The following is a 20,941-nucleotide window of genomic DNA, read 5'->3' as shown; positions in this document are numbered from 1 at the left end:
AGTCCTGTGCGAGGGGACGGTCCCGTTGTGGGGCGGAGTGCAGTGGCTGACCACTGGAGGGCGCTGCGGTGGAGTGGGAGGGTCAGCGACTGAGCGTGGTGGTCACGGCGCTGGTCGAGTGCCTCGCGGGCTGCCGCAGGGGCGCTGAGCGCGGGGGCGGCGGCGGCGGCGGCGGCGGAGGTGCGCTCCCGGGCGGCACGGTGGCGGGCGACGGGGCGCGGGTGGCGGCGTCCCCAACGTTGCAGCAGCGTCGCCACCAGCACCAGCACCAACATGCGGCTGCCCGCTCGTCGCGCATGCGCACTCGCCGCACGGGGCTGGTCAGCGTAGTGGCCGCGGCGGCAGCGGCGGCCGCCTCGCTCTCCACCAGGCACATGGGGCAGAAGCACAGCATGTGCCCCATCAACGGATGCAACAGACATTCCTACAAAAGTATGTATCTCACTCTCCTACCTCCTGCAACTACACACTCTTTCCTTTTCAGCAGATAACGACGCAACGTTGGCCTTCTGTGACATTTCAGTTCCAGACAACCCCACCACCGCGATATTTGCGCTATTGTGGTGCCCGGTATCAGGTTCAAATGGCTCTGAGCACTATGGGACTTAACATCTGAGGCCATGAGTCCCCTACAACTTAGAACTATTTAAACCTAACTACCCTAACGACATCACACACATCCATTCCCGAGGCAGGATTCGAACGGGCGACCGTAGCAGTCGTGTGGTTCCAGACCGAAGCGCCTAGAACCGCTTGGCCACTGCGACCGGCCCGGTATCAAGGGAAGATGATTTTTATGTCTGGCATATAGATGATAAGCTGGTTTCTTCTTAACCCCCCCCCCCCCAAATAGGTTTTGCTCTGAGTCGTCTAGGCTGATTTCAAGAACGAGACCTTTTCCTGTGGCAGCCATTTTCATCATTCCCCCCAAAACGTCAGAACACCCGTCGCTATTAGTACAGGTAACTGTAAGTTCGTCCAGGCAACAGAAGAAATTAATGCACACTGAAGAACCAGACAAACCGGTACACCTTCCTAATGTCGTGCAGAATCCCTGCGAGCGCGTAGAAGTGCTGGGGTGAATTGACACCATGAATCCTGCAGGGCTGGACATAAATCCGTAAGAGTACGAGGGGGTGGAGATATCTTCTGAACAGCTCGTTGCAAGGCATCCCAGGTATGCTCAATAATGTTCCTGTCTAGGGAATTTGGTGACCAGCGGAAGTGCTTAAACTCAGAAGAGTGTTCCTGCAGCCACTCTGTAGCAATTCTGAACGTGTGGGCTGCCGCATTGTCCTGCTAGAATTTCCCAAGTCCGTCGGAATGCACAATGGACATGAATGGATGCGCTATGGCCGAGCGGTTCTAGGCGCTTCAGTCTGGAACCGCGCGACCGCTACGGTCGCAGGTTCGAATCCTGCCTCGGGCATGGATGTGTGTGATGTCCTTAGGTTAGTTAGGTTTAAGTAGTTCTAAGTTCTAGGGGACTGATGACCTTAGAAGTTAAGTCCCATAGTGCTCAGAGCCATTTGAACCATGAATGGATGCAGGTGATCGCACAGGATGCTTACGTACGTGTTACCTTTCAGAGTCGTATCCAGACGTATCAGGGGTCCCATGTCACTCCAACTGCACACGCACCACGGTATTACAGAGCCTCCACCACCTTGAACGATCCCCTGTTGACATTCAGGGTCTGTGGATTCATGCGGTGGTCTCTACATCCCCTACACGTCCTTCCGGTCGATACAATCTGAAACGAGACTCATCCGATCTGGAAACATGTTTCAACAGTCCATTGTCTGTGTTGACGGGCCCAGGCGAGGCGTAAAGCTTTGTGTAGATCATTCATCAAGTATACACGAGTGGGCCTTCGGTTTCGAAAGCCCATATCGATGATGTTCCGTTGAATGGTTCGCACGCTGACACTTGCTGATGGCTCAGCAGTGAAATCTGGAGCAATTTGCGGAAGTGTTGCACTTATGTCACCTTCAACGATTCTGTTCAGTCGTTGTTGATCCCGTTCTTGCAGAATATTTTTCGCCCGCAGCTATTTGTTATTTTACCGGATTCTTCATATTCACGGTACACTTGTGAAATGGTCGTACGGGAAAATCCCCACTTCATCGCTACCTCGGAGATGCTGTGTCCCATCGCTTCTGCGTCGAGTATAACACCATGTTCAGACTCAGGTAAATCTTGATAACCTGCCATTGTAGCAGCAGTAACCGATCTATCAACTGCACCAGATACTTGTTGTCTTATGTAGGTGTTGCCTGTTTACATATCTCTGTATTTGAGTACGCATGCCTATACGCGTTTCCTTGGTGCATCAGTGTATATCTATTGGACGAGAGGCCACAGCCAGTACAAATATGCATTTATGAAGCAATACTCAAACAATGAGCAGTCCTTTGTGAAGCAATCGCAAATTGAGACGTGTCCCTTGATTTTGTTAAGAGTGCTGTTGGTGCTGGTGGTGGGACTGAGGTCGTGAGACTTGCCTGTCAGTGTTGTCTCCCTTGGCCAAAATGCCCAGTTTCAGAGCCACAGAAAACTGCCTTTCACCACGTCCCATCTGCTGCACCCCAGATACGGTGCATTGCCTATGAGAACCTGGCGGAAATACACAAATGGCTGGGTATGGTTTTTAATAGGAAGTGTAAGCAGCACAGACTGCAGTGTGTGCTCTACAACGTGCTCCCAGGCTAGCAACAGAGTTGGTAATGATTTGTTGTGGTAGGGCGCTCCATTCCTCTACCAGCTCCGTTGACAACTGCTGGAAGGTTATTACTGCACGTGGCCACCCTGCAATACATCTCCCCACCGCATCCCACACGTCATCAACGGTATTTATATCGGAGAAACTTGCAAGCCAGTCAATTCGTTGAATATCCTCTCCTCCAACTGCTCTGTTCTATGCAGTCACGTACTTTCATCCATTAAAATCAACTCTGGTCCGAATGCACCCCTGAAACGACTTACTTGGGAAAGGGGTGCAATGTCACAATAACGTTGACCGATGAGTTTGCTGTTCGAAGATTTGGATATAAGCACGCCCATGCAAATCTGTTCCTCCTCATACCGTAACACCTGCACCACCAAAACGTACATGTTCGACAGTGCTGGACTTACCGTCAAATGGCGAGATATGTAAACACGTTATGTAAATCCTATCGAGCACGCGTGGAATGTGTCGGGAAGGTGTACTGCAGCACATCGACATGCACCATCCAGCAGCTGTGAACCGCGCTGGTGGAGATATGGAGCGCCCTACCACAATAACTCCAACCAACCTTGTGCTGACCATGTCCATGGAACCCTCATGAACGGCGATGACTTCAAGGTAATTATTGTCTTTAAATAAAAATGTCATTCTTGTTCTTCTTATTAAATATTTCTTTCAGTTATCCTCTGTACTAAGCGGTAGCAGTTCCTCCTATCTATGATCCAAGTTTCATCGATATTTTTTTCTTGGCAGTGACACATCACGCGAAAGTAATTTCGTCCTTAAGTTTTCCACGTCAGTGTACGAGCTGTAAACTTTCTGCTAACCTCTGTTAATTCTTTGTAACGCGCGTCAAGGGTTACCGTGGAAAGATTTGTATCAGCACAAGCAAGGTAACTATACTCTAATTTGAGAAACCAGACCTTAGATCGGTGATTTGGTTGAATTGTGGGACAGTTATTTATGGCTGCGAAGAAATAGATACAGAGGCTGCTTCCACATGCAGTTCTGGCATACTGCGTAAGTGCCAGACTACAAATACAAAGATCGGGGTTTGATTCTCAGTCAGTTCTGAATCGTGAAGAATGCCTAACTACACAGTGGTTCTCAGCCCACCACTGTATAATAGGCTAGGTAAGTCACTTCAGAACTGGAATTTCATTTTTTTAAAGTGTGACACTGAGGATGGAAAAAAGAATAAAATAAGTTTATTATTATTATATAATCGTCAGTGCCGAGAGTAAGGAGTACAGCCTATGAAAATAATCCAGGCCAGGCGAAAGTTTCATTCAGAGCCCCAGCGTATCGAATGGGCTAAGGTGGTTTACAGAATTTTAATATCTGCGGTTGCGAATAAAGACTTCCGCATTCAGAGACAGGGACTGGCTAGATTCGAGGCGTACATCGTTAACAATCTCCCTTTAACCTCAGACCTTTTGGAAACCGAAGGCTGATCCTTTCCTATTGCAGTTCGACACACACACACACACACACACACACACACACACACACACACACACACACACACACATGGGCGCGCGCGCGCGTGGGCCCGTCACCTCACGCAACAGATCTGACATACGTACAGCTTCCCGAGTGAATTGCAGTGCAGATAGATAATGCGTTCCGCGTAAACAGCAAGTTGGCTAATTCACAGTTAGCCTGCCACTAGGTGAATCAACAGTGTTGCGCGGTGATTCACGTTGTTTGCTTTGTTGCGTGTGCGTCAGCTGCGATGAGATTCTTCGTACTCGGGCTTCTCAGCAGTGTTCCAGAGGTGCCACATGAAATTTCCAACTTTTTGTTGGCTAACTTACCAAAAAACGTAATTGACTTATTTTTAATCGTAGGGAATTGTTTGACTTCGAGAGCAACGTAGATCGTATAACGCTACGTTTCGTTTGCTACTGGACGGTTTGCTACAATTATACACTTCATCAATGAGCCAGCTGCACGGTGGTTATCGAGAAACAAAAATACCCAATACGGTAAATAATTTACATACCACATTATTGTACTCACCACAGTAGGTGAGATCTTTGGAAGAAATAGGGGCCGTGAGTTCCGATCGACATGATTTTATTTGCCTACTTTGTTTTCCAATTTCCTTAATAATTCTCTGTAGAACCGTTAACAACATTGTTTATTACACCGGAGATTGTTATGCTGAAATAATAATTTAAGCATACGGAAGTAAGACAGAAACGTGGCTTCAATTTTTCAGTTACACAATCATTGTTTCACAGTATATTTACAAAATTTCATCACCTCCAGAATAGTGTCTACTGGACGTAGCACATTAAAGTCCGTTTCAAATTAATTGATAGATGCCGTCTGTCATTTGCTGCTGCGGTGTCCAAAAATGGCTCTGAGCACTATGGGACTTAACATCTATGGTCATCAGTCCCCTAGAACTTAGAACTACTTAAACCTAACTAACCTAAGGACATCACACAACACCCAGCCATCACGAGGCAGAGAAAATCCCTGACCCCGCCGGGAATCGAACCCGGGAACCCGGGCGTGGGAAGCGAGAACGCTACCGCACGACCACGAGATGCGGGCGATATGCTGCAGTGTTGTTACATCGGCTACCCCTCGGTTAAAGGCGACAGGAAGACAGCCGATCACTTCACAAGAGCTGAAATGCTTTTTGTGTAATGCGGAGCGATGTTGGAAGTTGCTGCCGTCAGGTACGGAGGAAACGCGAAATGCTCTATTCAAATGGCGCTGAGCACTATGGGACTTAACATCTGAGGTCATCAGTCCCCTAGAACTTTGAACTACTTGAACGTAACCTAAGGACATCACACACATCCATGCTCGAGGCAGGATTCGAACCTGCGACCGTAGCGATCGCGCGGTTCCAGACAGAAGCGCCTAGAACCGCTCGGCCACACCGACCGGCAAATGGTCTGTTCACAGCTGATTTCAAATGACCAATGACTGACCTGCGCCAGACAACGCGTTTTGTAGCCCTGAATATACACTTGTTTCCTAACCTGCCACAACCTGTTGATGCGCGATGTACCCGGGAAAACAGCGGTCAGCAACCAGCGGCAGAACTATTAACCACGCTCGCTTTGATCACGGCGATTAAAGCTGACCTGTACGAGCAAACTGAAAACACAAAAAATTCTCTTTCAGCGCTAAAAGCAAACTGTGTGTCGCTTTTGCTAGGCGAGCCGACAATACGGACCGATCAGCAGTCCTGGAACTCATTTACAGTTTACAAGCGAGACGGGCAATTTTTTTAAAAAAAGTTGTTTTGATACAGATTTAAAAATATAAAATATTATCACCCGACAAGTTTCGAACAAACGACTTTCTGCATCTCGTATCGTAACTCTACCACTGCGCTGCGGAATATTTCCATATCGTTCTCTTATGTTTATTTATCTGAAGAACCAGTTGCAAAGATCATTTTCTGCCTTCAAAAATTCGGTTTCGCGCCACATCGTGTGAAGTTTACTTCCTGTAATCCGATCTCAGTGATGATGATGATGATTGAGTATGTGATGCCGAATCGCGCCTTGCGCGAAAGAAGCCAGTAGTCTTTGGCTACTGGTGTGAACGAAATGTGCGTTATTTCGTTGCCATCGTTTTGTGTGTGTTGTTTTGGTGTGTATATCATGTGTTATGAAATGTGAAACAGAAGGGCCGGACCCATGATTCGGGATCCAAACACAACAAGAAAAAAAAAGCCAGACAAGGAATTGGAAGTGAACTGACCGTTTGTTGTGGCAGTTTGGCAACGGCGAACAGTTCGGGCGTGATGTTGTGCGCTCTGATTGGAGGAAGAAACCTCCAACACGTGAAGCGTCAACTATGAAGTAATTTTAATCAGACTATAGTCTAACATTGCACCCGTTGCAGAAGCCATTCGAGGGGTCAGAAATAGTCACAGGAGTAGGGAGCGTGCAGAAATTTTGTACGAGGCGATTCCAAAAAGTCAGTTATACAATATGATGGCAGGTGAAGTAACTTTCAGTGAATGCTGCACTACACTTCAATGGGTCACACATACATGACATTGCTTTCCTACCTAGTCAACAAGTCTCCGCAAAAACGGTCGGAACGTTCTTCGTACTGTAGCCGAGCTGTCTCTGGTACATATACTCCCTTCTGACCATATGTCGTTCTTGTTGCGTAATAGCCTTAGCGTGCGATGAACTGCATATGTTACCCTCTCAAGTCTGTATGTATTTTGTACATCCGCTGCCGTGTTTGCTTTACTGCATCGCTGGTCGTCTACCGCAACCTGTTCTCTGTGCCTCTATCCTCTGTCACCTGTCCTGCATGACCTCTACAATCCCTGCATTTCAGTCCTTCCTAGGTCCCTCGCCCTCCGGCTTCCTGGAAGTCTCCACGCCCACAATTTCCGAGGTATTTTGCTACAGTACGTCTCACATGCTTCGATATAAGAGCCTTTGCTTTGCTTATTTGATCCTGTATATCTTCACCATCCCTTCCATCTACTGTGAGTGTGATGCCCACAAAATTGTAAGGTTGTATTTTCAATCATCCCCTTCTCAGTTTTTAAGTCAAGCCTTCCTCTCCTACAGACCATTTGGTCAAAAAACCGCCAGACTCTCAAGGCTGTGAGCGAGAGCAATTTCGTGGCGTAGGAACCAATCCTTCGGTCGCCATGTTACAGGCTGCTGTTTTCCATGCAATGCTTCACGTAACCGTTTAAAGACTTTCAGGTAGTTTTCTGGTCCATTGTTGTTTCTTGGAGAACGAAGTGATGGTGGTCTCTCCACATGAGGTGGAGGAAATAAAACCCACAGAGTCTTTTTGTTAGTTCTTACATATTTTGATTTCTTCAGTCGAGGTAGTGAAACAGCCTTCTGGTAGCTCGCCTTTGTTGATTGGTTGGTTTGGGGGAGGGTACCAAACAGCGAGGTCATCAGTTCCATAGGGGATGGGGAAAGAAGTCGGCCGTGACCTTTCAAAGAGAACCATCCCGGCCTTTGCCTGAAGTGAGTTAGGGTAATCACGGAAAACCTAAATCAGGATGGCGGGACGGGGGTTTGAACACGGGGCAATAGCCGTGGCGCTATACGTTTGTATCGAGACAGATTTCCAGAACGAAGGTGTCCCGACAGGAAGACGTTCGAAGCAATTGATGGGCGCCTTAGGGAGCACGGAACATTCCAGCCTATGACTCGCGACTGGGGAAGACCTAGAACGACGAGGACACCTGCAATGGACGAGGCAATTCTTCGTGCAGTTGATGATAATCCTAATGTCAGCGTCAGAGAAGTTGCTGCTGTACAAGGTAACGTTGACCACGTCACTGTATGGAGAGTGCTACGGGAGAACCAGTAGTTTCCGTACCATGTACAGCGTGTGCGGGCACTATCAGCAGCTGATTGGCCTCCACGGGTACACTTCTGCGAATGGTTCATCCAACAATGTGTCAATCCTCATTTCAGTGCAAATGTTCTCTTTACGGATGAGGCTTCATTCCAACGTGATCAAATTGTAAATTTTCACAATCAACATGTGTGGGCTGACGAGAATCCGCACGCAATTGTGCAATCACGTCATCAACACAGATTTTCTGTGAACGTTTGGGCAGGCATTGTTGGCGTTGTCTTGATTGTGCCCCATGTTCTTCCACCTACGCTCAATGGAGCACGTTATCATGATTTCATACGGGATACTCTACCTGTGCTGCTCGAACATGTGCCTTTACAAGTACGACACAACATGTGGTTCATGCACGATGGAGCTCCTGCACATTTCAGTCGAAGTATTCGTACGCTTCTCAACAACAGATTCGGTGACCGATGGATTGGTAGAGGCGGACCAATTCCATGGCCTTCACGCTCTCCTGACCTCAACCGTCTTGACTTTCATTTATGGGGGCATTTGAAAGCTCTTGTCTACGCAACCCCGGTACCAAATGTAGAGACTCTTCGTGGTCGTATTGTGGACGGCTGTGATACAATACCCCATTCTCCAGGGCTGCATCAGCGCATCAGGGATTCCATGCGACGGAGGGTGGATGCATGTATCCTCGCTAACGGAGGACATTTTGAACATTTCCTGTAACAAAGTGTTTGAAGTCACGCTGGTACGTTCTGTTGCTGTGTGTTTCCATTCCATGATTAATGTGATTTGAAGAGAAGTAATAAAATGAGCTCTAACATGGAAAGTTAGCGTTTCCGGACACATGTTCACATAACATATTTTCTTTCTTTGTGTGTGAGGAATGTTTCGTGAAAGTTTGGCCGTACCTTTTTGTAACACCCTGTATAAAATATTCCCACCACTATCCACTTTATATTCGTCCACACAGTAGAGATGTACACTGCGTAAAACATCATTTCCTAGCCACCCATGTGTGCTACTCCTGTTCGCAATTGTAATCGCCTGGGCTGGTATCTGGCTACACGCTAAGGGAGACTGTCTTAAATCAGCGGTGTTCAGTCGTTCCACCGCACCACAAATCGTACCAGAAACGAAGACGTAATCGTTCTGGAGATGGCCTTTCTGAAGTTAGACTAGTTTGTTTATTGCCCGGGTTAAGCGTGCTGCGTGGGTCCGGCCGAAGTTGTGGAGGGGAGCCGTCCCTCCCGTAGGAGCGCAGGTCGCGTGCCTACGTGAGGCTGGCCACGTCAGGCGGACGCCTGCTATAGGGGCAGGAGGGTGAGGCAGTAAAGCACGGTGCGTTACGGCCTGCCTGCCGTTATCTGTCAGTCCACACGTCTGCCTCCTAGCCGATACGTCACCACAGCGCTGGCTCATTCTCAGCGACTACGTGCTACTGCCCGTTGCTTTGTTTTCCGCCTCGTTTATCCTTGACATATCTGCGACGGAGCACTGATGCTTTGTTGACACCACACGCTTGTATCATGGAATGAAACTGGTTTTAAATTCTCGTGAAATTTAGTAGGGAGTCTAGATTATTAAGCCACTATTCCAGAACCTGAAACCCGATGTCAGCCCTAGATTGCTTTTCTAACGGCTTCCGGGGGCAAACGAAAATTTTACATTGAATATTTCGCGTGGTTATTGACGTATTTAAAAATTTAAAATAGTAAGAGAAATACTACTGTTGGAAATGTGTGTGTGTGTGTGTGTGTGTGTGTGTGTGTGTGTGTGTGTGTGTGTGTGTGTGTGTGTTTTTGTGTGTGTGTTGTTGTTGTTGAAGATGATGATGATGATGATGATGATGATGATGATGATGATTGGTGGTGGTGGTGGTGGTGGTGGTGGTGGTGGTAGTAGTAGTAGTAGTAGTAGTAGTAGTAGTATTAGTTCATGGCGCTAAACGGCTAGGTCAGCAGCACCCCCCGCAGCTCGTGGTCGTGCGGTAGCGTTCTCGCTTCCCGCGCCCGGGTTCCCGGGTTCGATTCCCGGCGGTGTCAGGGATTTTCTCTGCCTCGTGATGGCTGGGTGTTGTGTGATGTCCTTAGGTTAGTTAGGTTAAAGTAGTTCTAAGTTCTAGGGGACTGATGACCATAGATGTTAAGTCCCATAGTGCTCCGAGCCATTTGAACCATTTTTTGAGCCAGCAGCACCCGTGTTGGTCTTGATGCAGTGTAACGGACGGCGCGCAAATGCCCAGACTTATTTATCCAGTATTTGAATATGAAAGCACTTCGCAACTTCAAACAAAGCATAATTTCAAACTCTCTCTCGCATACATGCTTAACATTAAAAATTTAGCTCATCCATAAAGTAATCAGACGTTTGAAGCTGATTTATACGTGGGAGTTCGATTCTTCAAAGAATCAGTGGTTTAGTGGTACAACACTAAAATATTTAGGAAGACTTAACCCAAGTGACGTTCCATAATGAGAAAGAAAGCAGTTATATCTTCTTTCTTTATCGGAAACAAGGAAGATCCCTATCACTCCCATATCGTCTTGTAGCCTTTCGGCCCTCAGCCTTTCTCTCTCTCTCTCTCTCTCTCTCTCTCTCTCTCTCTCTCTCTCTCTCTTTAGTCCTCAGGCAATTTATAAAAGAAGGGGAATAATATGCTGTACTGGAATCCCGAATAAAACCAACTTGCTTTCAGAAAAAAATGTGTTGCATTACTTACTGAACGCCCCTTGTATTTCACTTCTACAGGTCCGCTACACCATCTGATTTTAATCCCATAGAAAATGTCTGTGACAATGTGGATCAGTGGGTGACTGCTAGCGGTCACCGAGACTGAGATTTCAGAGCTCCACTTGAATTAATCATCAGCTAGCAGCATCAACTATATATGGAATGCGTGGAAAATCTTGAGATCTTTATCAGCGCTAGAGGCGGTATCATAAAGTCTGCTGGGCATGACTTTTTTTTTGTCCTAGTTCAATCCCTGCACTGATGTCAAAAGCTTTAAGCTCTTGTCGGCGTTGTCTCTTATCTTATATCGTCATGTTTACCCTTTAATCTACTGCCTCAATATGGCTTTCGTCCTTTCTGATAATAAAAATGTGTGGGAATTCTTAAGGGGGCCAAACTGCTGAGGTCATCGGTCCCTAGACTTACACACTACTTAAACTAACTTATGCTAAGAACAACACACACACCCATACCCGAGAGAGGACTCGATCCTCCGGCTGGAGGGGCCGCGCGGTCCGTGACATGGCGCCTCAAACAACGCGCGGCTCCTTCTGATAATAAGAGAGTACTGACACACCCATAAGTTTATGAAATTTGATTTTCTATTCTGGTTTTCCCTTTCAGATTGCATTTAACTGTTCCGTACATTGTTTGCAATGTGTTTAGTTGTAACTGTTCATCGTTGGCATAGTTATAACTGATGCTGCTCCCTAGAAAGCTCGCGTGTTATCAATAATTACTGTTGCTCGTTACGGTTAGCTTTGTATAGTACCATTACTTTCGTGTTTTCAATCAGTCTATAGTTGTCCGAGCAAATCATACTGACTTCATGAATGAATGGCGATCTATCTGAAAACTTTTCTCTATTGTCGTCTGTCGCACGGGTAAGCCGTACGGTCGAGGGCGCTTTGTCATGGTTCGCGCGGTTCCCCCCGTCGGAGGTTTGAGTCCTCCCTTGGGCATGGGTGTGTGTTATCCTTCGCGTAAGTTAGTTTAAGTTAGATTAAGTAGTGTGCAAGCCTAGGGACCGATGACCTCAGACGTTTGGTCCCATAGTACTTACCACAAATTTCCAATTTCCTATTGTCGTCTATATTCAGATCATAAAAAAATACATATGTCTTATGACGTCAGTTTTTAAGTTTCGGCAAAAATGACTTATAGGATCGCTTTGTTGTCTGAGTCCGTCCGATTGTCAGGAAGCCTCATTCTCAAAGCCGCGCGGGATTAGCCGAGCGGTCTCAGGCGCTGCAATCATGGACTGTGAGGCTGGTCCCGGCGGAGGTTCGAGTCCTTCCTTGGCCATGGGTGTGTGTTTTGTCCTTAGTGTAAGTTAGCTTAAGTTGGATTAAGTAGTGTGTAAGCCTAGGGACCGATGACCATAGCAGTTTTGTCCCATCGTATTTACCACAAATTTCCAGTTTCCTATTGTCATGTATACCTATATCATCAAAAAATACACATGTCTGATGTCGTCAGTTTTTCAGTTTCCGCACCTGAGTCGGCAAAAATGAGACTCTGTAGGATCGCTTTGTTGTCTGACTCCGTCCGATTGTCAGGAAGCCTCATTCTCAAGATTGGGTAGACGTATCAAGTTGAAATTTATGTCACATATTAAGCTCTACGTTCGCTTGGCGGTGTAAACAATTTAAACTTCTGCGTCAGTCCAATCAAAAGATACCGCCATTTATGTCACATGTATTTATACTTGCAAACTCGCTCATTAATACCTATAGGGTACTTCGCGTTGACCTACAGCCATGAAATTTGGCAGGAAGCAAGGTTTGACATTACAGGTAAAGGAAGACAACCCGAAAATTGTTTATTTGTAATTATCCCACATGAGGAAAATATTTGTTGTCATTCTCCAAAGTTTCTGAATTCAAAATGGCTCTGAGCACTATGGGACTTAACTTCTGAGATCATCAGTCCCCTAGAACTTAGAACTACTTAAACCTAACTAACCTACGGACATATCGATGCCCGAGGCAGGAATTGAACCTGCGACCGTAGCGGTCGCGCGGTTCCGGACTGAAGCGCGACGGGAACAGTAACAACTGTAAATTAGCTAGGCGTAACCGTGTGGAATGATCTGAAGTGAAACGACGACATGAAACTATTTGTAGTGAAATCAGATGCAAGGTTGAGATGCATCAGAAGAACCCTTAGGAGATGTAATTTATCTACGAAAGAAGTGGTCTTCAAACCAATCATCGATCCTTGAGTATTGTTCACGTGTCTGAGACACTTACCAGACGGAATTAGTAAAGGATAATAGAGAATATCGAAAGACGAACGGGGCGTTTCGTCTCGGGTTTGTTTAGTAAGTGCGAAAGCGTCACAGATGTGCTCAACAAACTCCAGTGACGGATGCTACAAGAAATGGAAATGGAAATTTGTGATAAGTCCTACGGGACCAAACTGCTGAGGTCATCTGTCCCTAAGCTTACACACTACTGATCCAACTTAAACTAACTTACGCTAAAGACAACACTCTCAGCCATGCCCGAGGAAGGACTCGAACCTCCAACGGGAGCAGCCGCGCGAACCGTGACAAGGCACCTGAGACCGCGCGACTACCCCGCGCGGCGATGCTACAAGAGACACTTTGTGTATCACGGAACTGTTTTTCTGTTACAATTCCGGAAGAGTAACCTTCAAGAATAGTGGAGCAACACACATCTCACGACGTGATAACGACAGGACAATCGAAGTAATTGCAGCTTGTGGTAGCAACTCTGTCAATCTCCTTCTGGTATCAATATTTCTAGAGCAATACATTCAGAGTGGGCGAAGTCGCACCGAGGAGCCGAAGTTGGCGTCCTGGCACAATTCTCCGGGATCCCTCAGATTATGACGTGTATTCACTTCGCATACATATTTAGTATTAGCGAAACATTGCCGGGTTCGCTAGTAGTTCTACGAAATACGGCCGCCAGATTAATTTTACTCGACGATTCCTGCGAAAGATTAACCGCGAATATTTTGCCAGGAATGCTCGGGCTCAAGGGATATCAGTTCGATCCTATTTGCAGAGTTGGACAACCGTATTGTGACAGTAGTTCAGTTCCAGAGCTGCCTGACGGGAGGAGTATTGTAACATATTATTATTTAGATTAGTAACCGCAAAAGAAGTTCAAATGGTTCAAATGGCTCTGAGCACTATGGGACTCAACTGCTGAGGTCATTAGTCCCCTAGAACGTAGAACTAGTTAAACCTAACTAATCTAAGGACATCACACACATCCATGCCCGAGGCAGGATTCGAACTTGCAACCGTAGCGGTCTCGCGGTTCCAGACTGCAGCGCCTATAACCGCACGGCCACTTCGGCCGGCGCAAAAGAAGTGATAAAGACGATAATCCTGGTTTAAAAAAAAAAAACGGCATAGATAGTTAACGATTTTCAATACACTAGCTAGGATGAGAAAAACTTAAAGGAATCCGTTGAGAGTGGAGAGAAGCAGAGAAACAATTGGTGACAGGGTTTCGCTACGCACGGAGATTTCGCTGAGACGTCCGCACAGCCAAGCCAGTGTCCTCTCAGACACTGTACGTTTGCGCGTGACCTCTTGTTCCAATCCGAAAACAGTTACGTTTTCTTCGGTGGTTGGCTTCAGAGAATCTGCTACTCTGGCTCGTACCATGCTACAATTGATCTTGTAGGCACGCTCTACCCACAGAAAAAATCTAACAATTTACCTCTGTTAAGTTTCCCGTTAAAAACGATTTTAACGATTTTACACGAGGCCTGTGACTTTCATTATTTTTGTATCCTCTGCCGAGTTCGAAATTAACGGCCTAAATACCACTTCCTACCCCCAGTAAATGACCATTATACAACCCTCACCACCCAACACGCGGCCAAGAAACACGTGTCGGCAAATGTGCGCCCTTCTGTTGTCCCCCACGCTCATGCCACTGACTGGTTTAACACCATATCTGTAACCATAAGCGCATAACATGGCCTCAGTATCACTCTTCCGACTGTCAGTCAGAAAGTTCGAATCACTTGCAAGGTCATACAGAGGTTGATTGACAGTGTTACTTCCAATGGACCAATTATGAATGGAATAGGAAAAGGGGAGGGGGAATTAGGACAGGAGTACAGATGTACCCCTGCCACAGGCTGTAAGAAGGCTTGCGAGGACAGACGAACAAACAAATGCAAATGGTCAGTCTGGAGATTCTGTAACCCATCGTCTCATGGCCTGCTAGCTGTATTACTAAATCGCTATTCCCGATCCCAGTGTCAGTTGCAGGTTTCCTATCTAATAGTTTCCAAGGGCAACAAAAACTTACTTTCAGCATTTCACGTAATTATTGGCCGACTTCAAAAATTTACAGTGGCGTCCTGATCTACTCATTTAGAGGTATAATCTCACGTTAAAAGTGTAACGCAGTAAAACTCGTATTACAGTTAGAAACTTCGTGTTTGTCATCAGGCAGCGTAACTGACAGTGCGCAAATATCGAGACTATATTCACCCAGTATTTGAGAATGACGACTTAGCCATTGTCCGCAAACTTACACATAAGTTCAAACTTTAACGAAACTTTTTCTCGCTTACACCGCCGACAAAATTATGAAAGGAAAAAGTTTATCGGATTCTACATTTTCACTGTTCATGCAGTAAAATTTCTGCATCAGGCATGACATTTTAATTTATTACCTCTTTACTGCTAACTTTGTTTACAACACATTTTGCAAACAGCATCCACATTACCATTGAATGCATCTACAAAATTACATCACTGTGCAACTGACACAGTTGTTCAGCAGATATGACGTCATGGACATTGAGAAAAACTAGGTGATCTTGAAACGGAGCTGTTTCATACACGGGAATTCGATTCTTTAAGGAATCGGGGCTGGGGTGACTAGTGTGCAACAAATACTGCTCTAGTAATACGCGCTTTTCAGGCGTTTCCTTGAAATAAAAGTTCAAAGTTTTACGAGCTTGTTGAATACCATATGACATACGAGAATGCTGCCCGTCTTCTATTAAACATTCGCCGTTGAGGGTTCTGTTAACGGCTCCATTAAAAAAAAATACATAAAACTTGACTTCGCAATGTACAGTAACGAACGAGCATACTGAGCGGCCAGGAACAGTTGACAAATATCTCATCACTTATGTTATCGAAATGAAGCGATATGCAACACAACAGGGAGGAAAGCCGGCAAATTCGGTCCAACCCACAAATTCGCATTCGGGAGGACGACGGTTCAATCCCGCGTCCGGCCATCCTGATTTAGGTTTTCCGTGATTTCCCTAAATCACTCCAGGCAAATGCCGGGATGGTTCCTCTGAAAGGGCACGGCCGACTTCCTTCCCCATCCTTCCCTACTCCGATGAGACCGATGACCACACTGTCTGGTCTCCTTCCCCAAGCAACCAACCAACCAACCAGCTGCTTTCTGTCGATGGTCCAAAACTAATATGAATATAGTGTGCATTTGCATTGTTCGAAACAGGCATAATCCGGTATTTCACTGCCACGCTCACATGAATTTATCTATAAATAAATGTTCGTGCCATCAAGATTCGTTATCATGTTTCGTCTCGAATTTTCCACTATTATTATTATTATTATTATTATTCCTTTCCGAAGAAGCATGAGTCAATGTAGTGATACAAGTTTTTGGTGGAACATTACAAAAATAAAGGGACCAGAACCGAACAGGATCCTTAGAGACTTCGTGTCTGCCGCCTTCACCTTCTTTAATGACATGCCAGTCGGTGAGCATGCCGAAATATTTCGTACACTGTGGCGATTGGAGGGTCTGTTCAACACATCTCTGTCTCATTCAGTTGATCATATATGTATTAGGTGACTATTTGATGAATTTGCATATGGATTGTACAGTTTGCAATGGGAACGATACTTAATTTAATACTGTTATTGCAGCATCGTAATTGTATACCTTGTCTGAAAGCGGCGTGAAGTGGTGCACGTTATTTGATTCTGTCAGCAACTACATTAGGAAAGTAAACAGGTCTTTTTTTTAAATAATGAATTTATTATTTTTATGTATCAAGACTATCGCCTTCCAAGTAACAAAAATGGTGCAAATGGCTCTAAGCACTATGGGATTTAACATCTGAGGTCATCAGTCCCTTAGACTTAGAACTACTTAAACCTAATTAAGCTAAGGACATCACACACATCCATGCCCGAGGCAGGATTCGAACTTGCGACCGTACCAGCAGCGCGGTTCCGGACTGAATCGCCTAGAACCGCTTGGCCACAACGGCCGGCTCCATGTAACACCCTTCTGCAGTTAGCAGCTACGGGGACATCGATTTCAGTCTTCATAGTAGTTCTGGAAGGCTTTTACTGCAATACCTTTGGGGTCGTTGAGTAAAACGTGTAAGAGATCGATGGTAGTGCCTGTCTAAGTATCGGTGTGAGTAAATTTCCGAAAACAAAAACAAAAACGAAGAACCAGTGCTCAACTACTGCTCAATCATATGACTTTTTTTCTGTCACTAATTTTGCCTTTCACCTCTGGCAGTGCTATGTTGACACCAAAATTCCGTGTCTTACTAGAACTGCCTGAGCATGTCGTTGAAAGGGCAGTGACTCACCATTTCCAACAGGATGTTGCCTGGTGTAGCACTGCGGTACTTGAACCAACTTTCGGATTGAGGAAAGCTGTATTTATAGAATATAATATAAGACATGTGTTGACACATCGGGAAATAACCGCCGTTGCACTAGAGGGAGATATAGAGGGCAAAAACTGTACAGGAAGATAGAGGCTGGAATACATCCCATCAATAATTGAAGACGTAGAATGCACGTGCTACTCTGAGATGAAGTTTGCCGCAGAAGGGGAATTCGTAGCAGGCCGCATCGAACTAGTCAGAAGACTAATGACTCAAAAAAGTATATATAACTTTTTAGGACCCTATTGCTTTTAATTGTTTGCCCGTAAATAAACTATCCAACAAGCCAAAGGTTTTGCAAAAAACAACATTCCGTTCGGGGAAGGTGGCTGACATATTGCAATGCCGAAACCCGTTATGATTGTATCATAAAAAATTTAGTCAAAAACAAAAAAAGATAATACGTTACAAGCCAGATGTTCGTTTAAACCTTACATTATTTTAGTGGGTATATTCCTATTATAATTATGATTTTATTAATATCTGTTTTTGCAGAGACTGCGATATATAGCTTTTCAAAATAAAATTGAGTCGTCAGTTGCACAATTGGAATATTTTGTTCTGAACCAGTTTCAACACACTGATGTCATCTTCGAAAGTCTACAAAATTTATGAAAATATAAATCATTAGAACATGGCCACACTAGTTTGTAAAGTACAAGAAACATATGACAAAACACTTGGCTTATAACACGAATTAGCAGACGTCAATACCTTCGTCAGTGAAGCATAATTGCCGTGCCACATCACGAAATGTACATAGTGCATACGAATATTATAACCACAGATTGCTAATAGAGTGAATTAATCCCACTAGTATACAGAGTAAAGCCAACGGCCGTGCCGCAGTGGTAGCACTGGTTCCCGCCAGATCATCGAAGTGAAGCCGTCTCGGACTGGGCTAGCACTTGGATGGGTGACCAGCCGGGCCGGCCGGAGTGGCCGAGATGTTCTAGGCGCTACAGTCTGGAACCGCGCGACCGCTACGGTCGCAGGTTCGAATCCTGCCTCGGGCATGGATGTGTGTGATGTCCTTAGGTTAGTTAGGTTTAAGTAGTTCTAGGGGACTGATGACCTCAGATGTTAAGTTCCATAGCTCTCACAGCCATTTGAACCATTTTTTAGGTTGAAAGAGCTTAAAAAGGCTGGCATATAATTTTATTTATTAAAAATCGATGGTAATGCCATCAGCTGATGGTTTAGCGACAGTTCGTTGTACTTTCTAGTAATAGGAAGACGAGTCTGACAGCCGGCAGCGAGTTTGCAGAAACGCCAGCTGAGTCGGCTGGTGCTTTGGTAGTGGCGGGTGGATAGTGCGCGTACGGAAGAATGCAAGGAGCCACAAAACATGTTTGTCGGTTGTCTTCGTATGCAGAAAATGTGCCTCTTTATTAAAATCTAACTAGTCATTTTCTGTGTAATATGGAAAACAGAAAAAAGTGGTAAGCGGCATTTCTCCTTTCGCCATTTTGTAGGGGTTGTCAGCGAGAAAAAAATTCGTTAAGGTTTGAAATTGTGTGTAAAGGTTGGTGAAAGTTGCCAAGTGCTCTAATTCTCACACACTGGGTGAACAAATTTTGAGAATTCACGAGTCGCTTTCTTCTTTTTCACCTCAGTCACTCATTTGACATTTTGGTGCTTGTTACCCACACGGCGATTATCGCCTTACATTAAGGCATTTTTATACCAAGTTTGGTTTGAATCGGCCAGTGGTTTAGGAGTAGATGTGGAAAACACACACACACACACACACACACACACACACACACACACACACAACATCCATTTTTATAATATATATGGATGGTACACACAAGCGTTACAAACTAAACTCTTAGAAGAGACCAAAACATAAGCATTTCTGTCTATGCGTATGTTTTGGGCTTTTCTAAGAGATTAATTTGTAATGCTTGACAGTGATACGCAAAATTTCCGTATTAAGTGAAGGTTACGGAGGAAGAGTGTGTTTCTCGACTCTTAATATGTTTTGGGAAAGTTAACTTACTCGAATTTTGACCGTCTATGTTAAGCAACTTGAATCTGTGTATAAGTGAGATTAATTCACTCTTAAGTTATCAATCTGTGGTTATAATTATCGCATTCATTATTATCATTTTATGTTATGTCTGGACTTGAGCTTCATGGATAAAGGTACTGATGCTGCTTATCCGTGTTAAAAGTCACAATTAAATAAGTTTTTTGTAATACGCTTCTTGTACTTTACATACATGTATGTTCAAGTTTATATTTTCCTAAATGTTGTATACTTCCGAAGGTGAAAGATTAATACGTCGAAACCGGTTAACTGCAATAAAATATTCCTATTAGAAGCGACATGCTTAGCCTTTCCCTGACTGGTGTAGCGTCCCAACTGACCATTTTGGGACAGGAGTAAGGCAAGGAAAGAAAGGGTGAGAGAATAATTCCACGTCTCATTTCCCCAAACTACGGGGAAATCGTACAGCGAACCGTCTCCTTGTTAATATACAATGTTACCATTCCAAGTACAAGCGGAGCTTTTAGTTAAGGAACGACAAAATAATTAATTCTTAAATAGAAACTGCAGTCGAGGATTTTTCGTTTTGGTAGATGTTCGGGACGAAATATAAAATGTATTCGAAATTCAGCCTACTGACACATGACCTCTGGCAGCAACCGACATGCTTCGACCAAAGGTCCTGATCGCTGCGCTTCGGCCGTCGTTAATGTTTCGTGGAAGAGCAGTCTTGTCTGCATCGACGGGTCGCTGGTCCGGAATAGCATTCCCGCTGGCAAGCATCCCGAGTGGAGGTTCCGAGAATCGAATCGTTTGAGATCCATCTCTAGCGCCGGCGCTATGTAGTAAACAAACTGAGCACTTCCTGCTGTGGACGTGGCCGTCGCCGCGTCGTCTGCCGTGTAGCACCGCCAAGTCACTACAACACCGTTTCCCAATACGCTGTCAAAGGTAAACAGCAAGCGAGGTGCCACATTTTACCGCTGCAGTCCCTTTCACGTCACCAAGATCACGCGCAGTTTAAACACTTCTCTGCCACTGTTTGTAAGAACTTATTTTACATAAAAACTCACTTAAGAACTGCAAATAAGTACTTAATAATCTGGGAATAACGCCACTTTATAAACACGAGCTCACTTGAGTTATTATGTCTACTCACGTTACAGAACCCGACAGTAAATGCGTCTTTTTTTTCTGTAAACTGAAAAGGGAGCAGTGTTCGTGTTGGGGAAGTCACCTATTCTGGAAGAAATCTGCAATTGTCGCGCAGTATGACAGAATCGATCTCCCTTCTAGCAGGGTAGAATAGCGTGCAGAGATTTACATACCCTGTCCATATACATCTCTTGCGAATAACTATTAGTATCTCAAATCTCCATTCCATGTAGTGTTAACCGCAGTTTGTGGAAAATAACGGGTAACGCTCGCTTCATAATAATTCCCGCAAACGTGACGTCATTTTGACGACACGTGCAATA

The 20,941-nt window shown here is 45.2% G+C and overlaps 1 protein-coding gene across 4 annotated transcripts in view; it reads left to right on the top strand.

The window, feature by feature from the left end:
- The first annotated feature begins 224 nt into the window (after positions 1-224).
- LOC126456982 (dual 3',5'-cyclic-AMP and -GMP phosphodiesterase 11-like) overlaps positions 225-20,941 on the top strand; it is a 331,198-nt gene continuing 310,481 nt past the window's right edge. For all 4 annotated transcript variants that reach the window (XR_007585422.1, XM_050092940.1, XM_050092938.1 and 1 more), the window contains exon 1: positions 225-432. Coding sequence is in view for 3 of the 4 variants with exons in the window: in XM_050092940.1 (XP_049948897.1) it covers positions 297-432 (136 nt within the window). In the remaining variant the exon portion in view is untranslated. The remainder of the gene's footprint in view (positions 433-20,941) is intronic.

Source organism: Schistocerca serialis, chromosome 2 (genome assembly GCF_023864345.2).
Source record: "Schistocerca serialis cubense isolate TAMUIC-IGC-003099 chromosome 2, iqSchSeri2.2, whole genome shotgun sequence".
NCBI lineage: Eukaryota > Metazoa > Arthropoda > Insecta > Orthoptera > Acrididae > Schistocerca > Schistocerca serialis.
The sequence above is the reverse complement of the archived record's forward strand: the minus strand, read 5'-3'. Positions and strand labels throughout refer to the sequence as shown.